This window comes from Seriola dumerili, unplaced genomic scaffold (assembly GCF_002260705.1).
Source record: "Seriola dumerili isolate Sdu_G_001 unplaced genomic scaffold, Sdu_1.0 BDQW01000850.1, whole genome shotgun sequence".
Taxonomy (NCBI): Eukaryota; Metazoa; Chordata; class Actinopteri; order Carangiformes; family Carangidae; genus Seriola; species Seriola dumerili.
The window spans coordinates 64,034-77,376 of record NW_019175105.1 but is presented as its reverse complement, the minus strand read 5'-3'; the positions used below and the strand labels follow the sequence as shown (position 1 = coordinate 77,376).

General features: G+C 45.1%; 1 protein-coding gene across 1 annotated transcript; it reads left to right on the top strand.

Moving 5' to 3' along the window:
- Window positions 1-480: 480 nt before the first annotated feature.
- On the top strand, window positions 481-9,475 carry LOC111237328 (erythroferrone-like). The gene is made up of 8 exons (XM_022766383.1): window positions 481-1,098; window positions 2,688-2,804; window positions 3,506-3,620; window positions 4,909-5,036; window positions 5,414-5,525; window positions 6,694-6,775; window positions 7,383-7,461; window positions 7,571-9,475. Exons 1-8 carry the CDS (start codon window positions 901-903, stop codon window positions 7,667-7,669), a joined length of 930 nt encoding a protein of 309 aa, XP_022622104.1. The 5' UTR covers window positions 481-900; the 3' UTR covers window positions 7,670-9,475.
- The last annotated feature ends 3,868 nt before the right edge of the window (window positions 9,476-13,343 follow it).

The following is a 13,343-nucleotide window of genomic DNA, read 5'->3' as shown; positions in this document are numbered from 1 at the left end:
AATCAGCTGCAGGATGAAATAAAAGAGGAGCTGTGACAGTTTAATGACACGTTACACCCATATTAAAATGTTTCTGGGAGATATTTGGTTATAATTAATATAAACACAAAATATCCTCAGTGTTTATCAGCTTTACACATGGACATAGAGTAGACAGCAAATAATTAATAATCTGCAGATATATGGTCATATATCTGATTCATTTTACAGCTGTAGCATGAGGAGAAGAAACTTGGAGGAGGAGGAGGACGAGGGAGGGGGTGAAAAGAAGAAGAAAAACAAAGTCTGGAGGCAAAGAAAGACAAACGATGGGAAAAGAGATAAAACAGAGAGAGAGACAGACGGACGCTGGGGAGACATTAAGGAAAAGACTGCAGACAGACGGAGTGACAGCTTCAGATCCACAGACAGATAGAGAGAAGAAAGGAAGGAACAGAAAGAGTGGGAGGGGGAGGAGCTGAGGAAGAGGAGGAGGAGTCAGGGAGCAGGGAGGCAGATAAAAGGGGCTCAGCAGAGAGGAAGAGCAGAGGAGAAAAACAGGCTCCAGGAGGAAGGAGTCTGCGCTGAAACACAAGAGAGGAAGAGCTGGAAAAAGAGGAGGAGGAGGAAGCACGAGACCCACGGAGAGAAACCTCCCTCAAAGACTCTGTGTTTACGTCTGGAGAGAGAGGAGGAGGCCGCAGGAGGTGAAGAAAAGACGTCACAGGGGGAGATTTCAGGAGGAGAGCTTGGTGTCAAAGGTCATCACATGAGACGTTCAACATACCCACTGAACACAGGCTCAGCTGATGTAAGAGGAGCAGACCTACAGAGGTGCATCATGGGAACATCTTAGGTCCATACAGACGCAGACCTGAACGCCTTCGTCCTCTGGTTCCACCTCTCCCACACCCGCCCAGCATGCTGCTCAGGTTATCCCAGGGAAGGAGCTCTCCAGGTGGGGCAGGAGGGCTGCTGCTGCTCCCTGTGCTCCTAGGATTGATGATGATGATGATGATGACGGCGGTGGTAGTGGAGGCGGCGAGCGTCGATGACGTAGAGAGTGAAGAGAGTCAGGAGATGCTGGATGAGGACGAGGCCGTCAGCACCGAGATCCTGGTAAGAAAACAACCTCACCTGTTCAGATGCTCAGATGCTCCTGCACGTCTCCACATCAGGAGGGAACAGGAAGCAGATCCGGCTGCTGATCAATCAACTGATCAATCAATCATTAATTTATACATCAGACTGTCTTACTCAGTCAGTCACATATTCTGATAATTGATTAATGGTTGAAGATGTTTTCTGAACATCTCTGGATTCTGTTTTTAATGAGCTGGTGAATCCAGTTCTCTGACGTCATATTTACCAACCTGCTGGACACGACCATCGTGACACTGACTGGAAAAGTCTCAAACACTGAAACTATCATTAATCTGAACATTAACCATCTGATATCCTGATCAATCAATAATAATCTAAGTCTTCTACGGTGGCCCTGAGGGCTCAAAGCACAAACACAAACAACTTCAGAAAGCATCTTCATCAATCTGCAAATACTCACAACAACTACCCTGGAAAAGTGTTTCCAGGGTACCCAAAGGCTAAGCTAACGGCTAACAGCTTCAATTATATCTGAATCATGTGATATTGACGATGTAATAAACAAACTCACCTTGAGCTTGTTTTCCAACACTGCTAACGAGGAGCCGACTAGCTGTCTTCATAACACTTTTTTGTGTCCTGCTGTTGTTTTGTGAGTATTTGCAGCTTATGTGTTGTCAGATTGTTGAAGATGTTTTCTGAAGTTGTGATGTGTTGAGCCCTCAGGGCCACCGTAGTCTTTGTTTCAGCTGCTTTAAAGTCTGTTCTGAGTCACAGTGAATGAAGTTGTTTCATCTGTTGAAGGCGTCTCCTTCAGTAAACTGTCTTTTTCAGATTTGTTTTTGCTATTTTATGGAGCAAACAATCAATCAATCAATAAATAAATACTGGAACATTGATGATGAAGACAGCAGCAGCTTGCAGACCTACAGTTACACAATAACTAGACTCATGTTTGATTCCTTATGACTCCGTCACGTCTCCACTGAAGTACAGTGTCACAGACCTGTAACATCAACACTAAGTCACTCAGACGTTGTGCTAAGCTATGCTAAGAGTTTCCCCCTGATTCTAGCCTTTGTACTAAGTTATGCTAACAGTTTCCCCCGCTTCCAGTCTGTGCTAAGCTATGCTAACAGTTTCCCCTTCCTTCAAGTCTGTGTTAAGCTATGCTAACAGTTTCCCTCTGCTTCTAGTCTTTGTGCTAAGCTAGGCTAATGGTCCTGGACACATCTTCCTGACAGATCACAGGCGTCCTGGTTGTTTTCACTACAGATGGAAACATGTTGGAATCTCCAGGTCCATATCCGACAACAGCAGAACACTGGTTACTATGGTTACTACACTTAATAACTTAATGATGAGATTTACATCCCAGACGTGATGATGGAAATTCAACTTTCAGTTCAATCTGAAGAGAAAACACAATGAGACATTCACTGTTAAATTTGTTGTGGTCAGTTTAACCTTTGGTTAAGTTAGTCACCAGTCAGCTATCTGAAGCATCATCACTGTTGCTATGGTTACTGCAGGTTAACAGACCCTGAGCTAAAGTTAACATGTTGTACACTGACCGTGTGAAACCGGTTCTGTTGTTATTCCAGGAGTCGGCGTCCTCCGACCTGTCCAGAGTGTCTCCTCTCAGCTCCTGGCTCATCTTTAGAAGAAACTCCAACAAGGGGGACAACCGGAGAACCAAAGGGTCCAGGAGAACCTCCAAGGTCAGACACACCTCCACCTGAAGAGAAACATATATAATAACTAGAATTACAGCCTCCGCCACTCAGACTAGTTCCAGGTCACGTCCCTGTTTATCCACAGTCATAGAAAATATGAACCATTGGTGTGAAAGTTTGTCATAATTACTGAGAAGTCTTGAGTTTGGTTGAAAGTGTTTTGTGTTCATCCTTGAGTTCAAGTGAACGTCCCAAATGTAAAGAAGTTTCATGAAGGTGTTTCTGAGGTATGGTTTCAACGAGAAGGAGACGGACGGACAAGCTGAAAACAAAATGGCTGCTGCTCTGACTGTCGCAGACGCGGAGGAATAAAAACATATGGTGGAGTCAGGATGTGACTGACTGAATGTGACCAGAGGACAGTCCTGTATGAGCTGCAACAATTAGTCTAACAGTACATTAAATACTTTACATCTCAATGTTTTAGACTGTTGGTTTGATCAAACCAGGAAACAGAGTGTATCACTGTTTTCTGACACTGACTCAATGAATGACGTTGAATGAACAGAGAAGAATCAGCAGATTAACTGATAATAAAACAAACTCTTTGACAGCGTGAAGCTCAACTTGTCCAAACAACATTTCTACTCCTGAAAAATCTAAATCTGCTGACACGTTCCTGAGTTTCTAATCCACATCTGGCTGTAGACAGAAACACACCTGTAAATGTTTATGCCTATCTGCAGCATGGTCTTCCAGGCCCTCCAGGACCTCCAGGACCACAGGGGCCTCAGGGCCCCCCCGCCCCCCTCCTGCCCCAACAACAGGAGCTCATCCAGGAGCTGCAGCTAAAACTGAGAGGTGAGAGTTCACTAATCACACAGACCGAGACCAGGTTCACTCCAGATTCTCTGACCACGCTATGCTAACAGTTTCCCCGTTTTCAGTGTTTGTGCTAACCTATGCTAACAGTTTCAACCTGGTTCCAGCCTTTGTGCTAAGCTAGGCTAATGGTCCTGGACACATCTTCCTGACAGATCACAGGCGTCCTGGTTGTTTTCACTACAGATGGAAACATGTTGAAATCTCCAGGTCCTGATCCGACAACAGCAGAACACTGGTTACTATGGTTACTACACTTAGCTACCACAGACTGGAGTCAGGACCTGGACCAGACAGAAGCCTGTCTGCATTCACTTTAGTTTTCACATGATTTGTCCAGCTCCAATATTTCACTTTCACTCTGTTTCTGTATGTAGGTTATATAAATACAGAGCTGTGTGTGTGTGTGTGTGTGTGTGTGTGTGTGTGTGTGTGTGTGTGTGGAGGCAGGCTGTCTGAGTCCTTAATAGGGGTAATTTTGTGGAGCGTGGATGTGACTTGGCTCAGCTGCAGGATTCCTGACATACCTGCTGACTGATGGTGTGTCTTTGTTACTTTCTGCACATTTGTGTGTGTGTGTGTGTGTGTGTGTGTGTGTCAGAGAGTGAATTTGTTCGTTCATGCATGCTCCTTGTTTTCCTCCATCAGTTTTTCTCTACACGTGTTTCCATATTTTGCAGCTGTGTGTTTGAAAGAGTTCAGTTTTTATTCCAGCAGCTAGAAGTGAGAACAGATCTGAAGACTGAACCAGACGGACTGATGCCACAATGACTGTGATAAACATGTGTCAAGTCACGCACCAACTTAACTCCCTCCTCCCCAGCAGACACCACAGCAGTCTGCAGGTAGAGCAGGGTGAGATCTGAGCTCTCAGCTCCAGGGCTGATGGTGGGTGGAGACTCCGGCCAGCAGGGGGCGCTCTGTCAGAGAGAGAGTTAATAAACAGGGTGAAGCTGTGAGTTCAGACGTGAAGGAGTCCTGTGCAGCTGAAGTCAGACGTCTGCAGTCTGACCGCAGCAGGACTGTTTTCCAAGCAGTGTGGCGCCACACACACACACACACACACACACACACACACACACACACACACTTTCTGCAAATGTGTGTGTTTACGTCTCTGTGCTGAGCAGGCAGCACGCCAACACACACACACAGAGTCATTTTTCCTCATGAAATCATTTTTCAAAACAACTTGATCCAAACAATCAATCTGTCTCTTCTCCCCCCCCTCCTCCTCCCTCCTCCCCTGCTCCTTCCCCCCCACCAGACATGGCAGGAGGAGTGTGTCTGCTGTGTGATCGTCCTCCTCGTGTCTCCACCTCCTTCCTGAGTCGCCTCCTGCAGCCTGTCATCATCCCACGCCGCAGCCTGCTGGAGCTGCAGTCCTTCAGCAAGGTGACACACACACATCATATGTATGTATAGTGCATGATAGATATATTTCATATTTAATGACGATGACTCATTGACTGTCTTGAACTTTAAATATTCAACAGAAAAACTAATAAAAAGACAAATTTAAAAAGGTAGTTAACAAGATGATAAATCCATTTAAAGTTAGCTAATTAGATTATTATCATTTTTATTATTATTAAATTTAATGTTAAAAAGAGTGAAAGCCACTTCAGGCTCAGGTCTCACATGAGCTTTAGATAAACCTGACACCACATCAGTGGGTTTGTTCTCCATCACTGTGACTGTTCTGCACCGGGAGGAGATCTACAGGATCTTTCCTTTAACTGCTTCCTGTGTTTGACCTTTGACCCCTGCAGCCCTCAGACTCCGAGCAGAGCCTCCAGAGGGGTCAGAGCTTCAACACCAGCACCGGCCGATACACAGCACCCGTCTCTGGCTTCTACCAGCTCACAGCCAGCCTCCTGATAGGTGAGAGCAACCGGCACACCGCCGCTCAACACCGACACTAACACAACAACAGTCCTGCTCACCGGGACAGGTGACCTGGAGGAATGCACCTGAGTTATTTCATCTTCATCATTCATAACAGAAGAAGAAAGAGAGACTGACACTTGGAACTAAAGTCTTAGTAAATACTGACTGAAACCAACAGCTGGTATTAAAGTCTTCACACATATTCTTAAACATGAGAGAGGGAAGGGGGAGGTATCAGCTCTTTAAGATATGATGGTCCATTAAGGGCGTTGTAGGTGAGGAGGATGGAGCTTGAGGACAACGCCAGCTAGACTAACTGAGGGGTCATGAACAATAACTTTGGTGTTTAACAGCAGAAAGTTGCTGCTCATCCAGATGTGTGTGTCCTTGAGGCGTGTTCCATCTGGCTTCATTCACAGGTACAACAGGGTATCGTCTGCATAACAAGGGACGTTTCTGAAGAGTTTCCTAATAATATAAGAGATTGTCTGCCTCCTTCACTCAGGTCACCTCCTGTTTATCCAGAGTCTTATAAAATATAAAATATTTAACATTTCTGTGAAATTTTGTCATAATTTCTGTGAAGTCTTGAGTAACGGCTAAAAACAGTTTTGTGAGGTCACACTGACCTTGACTTTTGACCTTTGATCACCAAAATCTAATCAGTTCATCCTTGAGTCCTACTGAATGTTTGTGCCAAATTTGAAGAAGTTTCATGGAGGTGTTACTGAGATATCGTGTCCAGAATGAGATGGACGACCTGAAAACAAAATGGCTGCTGCTCTGGCAGAGGAATAAAAACATGTTGAATATTCAACCACTGAAAAGTACTGTTACTGCTACAGGAAGTCAGACGCCATGATGACACTGGTCCATGTCCAATGACACTGAAACACAACAACCATTCAGTCTCATCACCATAACAACCAGTAACACATCTGTCACCAGGTGTTAGACAGAGGTCACCTCTCCGATCAAACAAACTGTCCCAGTCTGTTTAGATGTGACAACAACATGATAATAAACTACTCCTCTGTGTTATGTTTTACTGCTGGGTGAAAATGTGCATTAGATAATCTGTGTGTGTGTGTGTGTGTGTGTGTGTGTGTGTGTGTGTGTGTGTGTCTGTGTGTGTGTGTGTGTGTGTGTGTGTGTGTGTCAGAGTCTGGTGACAGAGTCCAGGTCCGGCTCAGAGACAGTGTGAGGGCAGCGATCTGCATCGAGTCTCTGTGTCAGAGTAACCTGTGAGTACTTCCTGTTTCTTCTTCTTCTCTGTTTTCCACGTGGTGTCTGCAGCTGTTTGTGCAGCGGCGTGAGTCGTCACAGCTGCGATCAGTGATTAGAGGTTAGACTGAACCTCTGGTGAGCGACAGATAAACAGGCTGTTGGTGTTTGACCCTGTTCCAACACGAGTCTGAGCACAAAGCCCAGATCACAGAAATGTTTCTGTTGCTTCTGAAGATCAGCTCATGATTTACAGCGTGATGGGCCCTCAGACAGGATGTGACCTGCGCTCGCCGCTGTGTTTACAGTCTATGATTCTCAGCAACAAGGCGTCTCGTTACAGTGTGTTAGCATTAGCCCTGCTAATAAGCAGCCGGTCTCAGGTCTCGTTTCTATTGGCCGTGCAGGTGTTTGTCACAGCGGTCAGAGTTCAACGCGACTGATCTTTGACCAGCGCAGCAACAAACCGTCATGGCGCTGCGCGAGCTATTGGAAGTGATGGTTTCAGAGTCAGTGGTGCTGTTGCTGGGTTCTGTCTAAAAGCCGCCTCCTCATCAGTCAGCCCGTCTCTGTACGGACACACCTGTCATCACTCACTCACTCGTGTTTTCTGTCTGTGTGTCTCAGCTCTGTGGAGTCGGTGATGGGCGTGGCAGCTGCTGGAGGAACCTTCAGCATCTTACTGACAGGAACGCTGTATCTACAGGTACAACACACACCTGTAGATCCACACACCTACACTCAGATCAGAAGCTGCCGACACGACAGGCTTTAAAGACAAACACTAAACTGTGTGTGTGTGTGTGTGTGTGTAGGCTGGAGAGTACGTCTCAGTGTTTGTGGACAACGCCACCGGCTCGGCCATCAGCGTCCTGCAGGACTCCCTGTTCTCTGGGATCCTGCTTGGAGTCTGAGCACCAACACGCGGCAGAGGTGTGACATCATCCATTCAAGCCCCTCCCACACCATCACATCCGCTTCATCATTTAAACAGACTGGTGGCACAGCTGTTCACCGCCCCTCCCCCACCTGCTGTCACCGATCAGCTGCACCATGTGATCAGGGCGGAGTCAGACATCCAGACCTGATGAGACAGAGTCCGGACCTGGATCTGCTTCTAGATGATAAAGTGAATAAGAGAAGCTCAACTGTCCTTTACACCTGTCACATCACAGCTACGTCTCCACGCCGGGATCACTCCTCCCCCTCGCTTCCTGTCTGCGTCTTCCTGTTGTTGTGGCGACGGACGATGATCTCGACGCAGGAGCTGTGGTCCTGCAGCTCACACTGAGCAGACATCTCCCTCCCTCTGCTCCAGCCACCAGCTCCACCTTCACAACAACCAGCTATTCTCAAAGGAGCCACGCCACTCGTGTAACATTATCTTCATCAAAGAGACATAATCGCCGGCACGCATGAACGACACATTAGCATAACTTGATTGCAGGCTGGATCATGTGTTCAGGGGAGGCGGAGTTCACACCCTGCACAAAATGTATTTGTCATCTTACTGTCATCACTCAGGTTGTCCATGAGAGAGAGAGAGAGAGAGAGAGAGAGGACGAGAGATCAAGACTCTCTCTTTTCTTTTCTATTTTTCTTTCTTGCTCCCACATAATGAGTGACGACTGAGAAAGACGAGACACCAACAAACACTCAGCGCTCCACCGGGTGAAGACAGGACGGTCTGACGGTGGTTAAGATCGTAGCGTCCTCACTATCAACCGTCCACTCACAAAGAGCTTTTCTAGTCATACAGACCAGTCACAGTACATTCACCTATTCACTCACACATACGTCATCACACCCACACACTGATGGAACAGCCCGAGGGCACGTCAACACGTGGGCCGGGGATCGAACCACCGACCTTGTGATTAGCAATACAACAACACCAAGAAAATAATCTTTAACTGGGTGAAAAATATTTGAACTGTCAGAGTGTTAACACCAACGATGACTTAATAAAGACTCATGACATATAAAACTATCTGCTTTAACTTTTCATTTTTCAGCAGCTGCAGTTCAAACCTCCACTGACATTAAATCTGAGCTGCAGACGTGTGTTTGTGTATTTACACACTTTTTCCAGGACTCTCAGCCTCTCTAACAAAGAGGCCTGTGTTAAAGGCCAAATGAAACATCGTATGAAACCCTCATTCATTTTCCTGCACAGAATTGACATTAAGTCTGGATGTGTGGGCGAGGCTGGGCGACGCCTCTGAAGTGTGTCCTGTTCGTCCACAGAGACACGTCATTGAACTACAACACAGTCCAGGACAATGTCCAGAGGTTTACTGGACGGATCAGTTCCCGTCTGTGGACTGAGACTCCACACAGGCCTCTGATGTCCCGAATGCTGAGACTCAGAAAACTCATGATCTTGTGTTTGTGGAGGGATTTTTCTGTTTCATGTCAGAGCTGACATTTTCCTGGAGCACCGCCTGGTGGACGATAGAGGAACTGCAGCAGTGGAGGCTGGTCGTCTGATCTCTTTGAATATCTGACATTGTGTTAAATCGTTATGTTTCAGCAGCTCATCAAGAACTGAGAGCTGAAGCTAACGGAGGAAATACTGAGAATAACCACCTGAACAGGTGAACAGGAACCACCACCCCGCTCCACAGAGACTTGTACAGATTGATCTAATGATTGTATGACGTCACTCCTCATTCTACTTTCATATGAATATTTATTCTCTGGATGAAACAAGTTGTGAATAATTGTGATAATAAACCTTCGTATTCTCCGTCAGTGTTTGTTATTGATCAGAAGAATTTAGCTGCTGGAGAAAGAAGCGAGAGTCGAGCTGAAACAAACACCTCGACTCACAGTTTCATTTAAACTCTCTGTTAAAGTTCAAATCTGAAACTTCTATATCTTCTACATGTTGTTGAGTCGTGTTCTTACATCATCACAAATGTTCCCATCAATTCTTAAACCAGAGAAATCTGTGATTTTAATCATGGTGACGTTTCATTGGTCGCCTGTTGATGACATCATCTCCTCTATGATCATGTGTCAGTGTGTTTGTCTGACAGAAGCTCAACATCCACTTTTATCTGGTTTTAAGCCACAGACTCTTTTGGTGGTTTTCATCTCTACGTTTGAAGCAGATGATTTTAGTCGTGGGACGTTCTCAGAGAAACAAGCTGCTCAGCTGCAGCTGCTGGAGACGTCCTGTGTCTCTGAGGAGCGTGGCTCAATCTCTGATGTCTAAAGTCAAACTGTTTTATTCAGAGTTTCTCCTGGTTTAATCCCCTGTGTGTTTGCTGTGGAGAGGAGGACTCCTCTGTGGATCGTTCAGCTTCTGGTAAAAACCTGCTGAACATCTGGTTCATGAGTGATCAGAGAAACAGTCAGAACAAAGGTTAGCATCAACTTCAGCCCTGAGTCTCTGTCCTCCGTACAGCGTCGCTCAGACTCTGAATCCAAACAACAACTCCCATGATCCCACAGCTGTTGGTCAATATCTGACACCACCTGAGCTCCACCTGATTGTACACCTGTTCAACAAACAGGCACAGACTGCTCCTTTAAACCTCTTATAAACACACTCTCTCTTTTACACATGCGCCAAGTCACGCACGCACACACACACACACACACTGCTGAATACGCAGTGTGTGGAGGTGGGTCGACGTGAGATCATCATACTCATAAAGTGGCGCCTTGTGTTTGGCTCTGAGCCAAGAAAACACACACACACACACAAACACACACACACACACACACACACACACACACACACAAACACACACACACGCTGAGTTACCGTACAAGGCGTGTCGACAGAATAATGCGGCTAGCATGACAGGGCTTATCACACACACACACACACACACACACACACACACACACACACACACACACACACACACACAGCACCACACCGTTACCATAGTGTTCGGGACATTTACACGTAAATATGATAAATAAAGTTTTGTTCAAACACCAGGATGTATGTCACTGGACTGACACTGTCCTCCCAGAATGCAAAGCTCCTCAGATGTGAAGAAACTTTAGTTTTTAGAAAGTAGGGGGCTCCAGCTCTGCCTCTGAAAACAGCAGGAAACCAGGTCAACGATGCTAACATGCTCATGTTAAACAGGGTTCACCAGATTAGCATGCTAACATGAGCTAATTAGCAGTAAACAGTCCATCTGTGCTTCATGGCATCAGCTCTGCAGGAGACCTTCACAGCCTCAACACTACAACACTGACCTGGGTCAAACTAAACGAGCTGCTCCATCGTACAATCGTCATTATTAAACACCATTATTTACTCAAACACCAGCATTTATTGAACTTAAACAGTCTACCTCGAACTTTAAATACAATTCATCTGAAAAACAAAAAATAAATAAAAAACTCAGATAACACAATAAATACACAAAATATAATATATAAAATATATATATATATCAGTGGCGATTGCTCTAAGATGCAAGGGAAGCTCAGCTTCCCCTAAGATGTCAACAGAATAAGTGGTCAAGTATGTGCTGTTGTGTGAACATTTCATTGACTAAATATGCGCTAGAACACGTTCATCTTTTGTTCAGAATCAGCTACTTATCACAGGTAACCGACACGACTTCCTTCTCATTCATCCCCGCAGCGCCACAGCGCTTTACACAGTGTAGACGCCGAGCGTCTACTGACTTCAGTGGGAAGCACAGAGTGGGTTGTTCCACTGCAGCGAAACTAGACGTCATTGGATAAATGCTGGGCTTTGTCCCGCCCATCGGGCGCTCAGCGTCTCTGGGGGTCTATGGGACAGTGGGCTGGCCCGGACGCTCGGCTTCTGCATGATGATTGGATGGTCTGTCTGAGGCTGAGTCCCTTTTTGATTGACAGCGAAATGAGCGAATCAGCGATCTTGAAGTTTAAGCATCCACTGGAGCATTTTTCAAGTTTTTCATTCTGTTGTTCGGAGTTGATCTGGAGACGTTACTGATCCTCAGCCACTTTGTCTTTGTTAAAAACGACTAGCGTTGTGTTTGGCGACTCTCTTCTGTCACTCTGCGAATTTACATATAAATAAACGGACACATTTTATGATGTAGGCCGAAAATGAGCTTCCCCTCCTTATAAGACCAGCAGCCGCCACTGATATATATATATATAACGGTCATGGCTTGGTTACCTCCTCCTGACCTGGACTTCATCTCTCTCTTTATTCTACGTCATCGATACTTTTCCATTCGCTCCTGTCATCATTACTACGACCACTAGATGTCGCCTAGCAACAAAACCTAATTATGATGTCATAATAACCTGCTGCACAGACGAGCTGTGGGCTCGTTTCTTACAGGACAGACTCGAATGAGCAGAATTAACGGTTAAACGAAAGCAGGCCTTTCGACACCAGGTGGATGCACACACACCTTAACGACCAGGTGAGAGAGCAGCTGCTGTCACTGTGTGTGTGTGTGTGTGTGTGTGTGTGTGCTTCGTGTGTCGTACTCACAGCTTCAGCTGGGTTTCCTTATCACGTCCAGGTTCTGGTTCACAGCAGCGTTCTGACCTCGTCTGATGGAGAAACATCATTATTAATCAATCAATCAGCATCTGTCATCATTCATGTGTCTGAGTTTGACCTGATCACACACATCAAGACTCTGAGCCATAAAACACACTGATGATGATGTTGACGTCCAGCTTCTGTATCATGTGCATATTAACAGATTTGTTAAAAGGTTAAATAAGAGATCAGTAATTAGACTGCACCTCCAACTGTGTTTCAAACATCTAAAACTTCTGTCCACATCACAGCAGGATGATATATATATATATATATATATATGTGTGTGTGTGTATGTGTGTGTGTATAAGAGCTGGACCATTAATCTAAATACAATCCAAATCTCAAAATGGCCAAGTTCAATATCCAAATCACAGGAGCTGCAGTTTTTTTGATGAATGTAAAATGTGTCACAACATTGTTGTTACAACAAAAAAATCACATGTACATCATTTTTACATTTAAAAAAAAAAAGACCATTCCAACTCTGATCGTTTGATCGTCACCCTGTGAAATTGCCAATAACCGATATAATCAGACACACACACGCTGCGTTACCCTACGAGAGAGAAAGAAAACACCAAAAAATCTCTCTCTTTCATGGATAACCTGAGTGATGACAGTAAAATGACAAATACAGTTTATGGCTGTTAAAACTAAATTATCATCACAAACTCAGAAACTGAACAAACTGAAGTTCTGTCTCCGCTCTGAAATCTCAGCAGCTCCTACACACTCCCATCAGCTGATCAGAGAGTGTGTGGTTATATGTGGATATATATGTGAAACTGTGGCAGGAGAAATGTATATACTGTATATACATACATATACCTATACACACACAGTATATATAGGTATATGTATATACAGCGCGGTCCAACAGTGATTCATACTTCAGTGGCACCACAGCAACATTACAGATGTTTTCAGTCTGTGTAAACTGTGATGTCTGTGATTCAGTGTGATGCTGATGAGTGTTTGTAAACATCGTTTGTCATATTTATTGACGACATATTAAAGATGACAGCAGTTAGTTCAGATGACGTTATAAGAATTGTCCAGCA

Excerpts from the sequence above, each read along its gene's own strand:
- LOC111237328 (XM_022766383.1), top strand. The coding sequence starts at position 901 with ATGCTGCTCAGGTTATCCCAGGGAAGGAGCTCTCCAGGTGGGGCAGGA. Across the intron at positions 2,805-3,505 it reads GGTCCAGGAGAACCTCCAAG|CATGGTCTTCCAGGCCCTCC; the intron begins GTCAGACACACC and ends GCCTATCTGCAG. Across the intron at positions 7,462-7,570 it reads CAGGAACGCTGTATCTACAG|GCTGGAGAGTACGTCTCAGT; the intron begins GTACAACACACA and ends GTGTGTGTGTAG.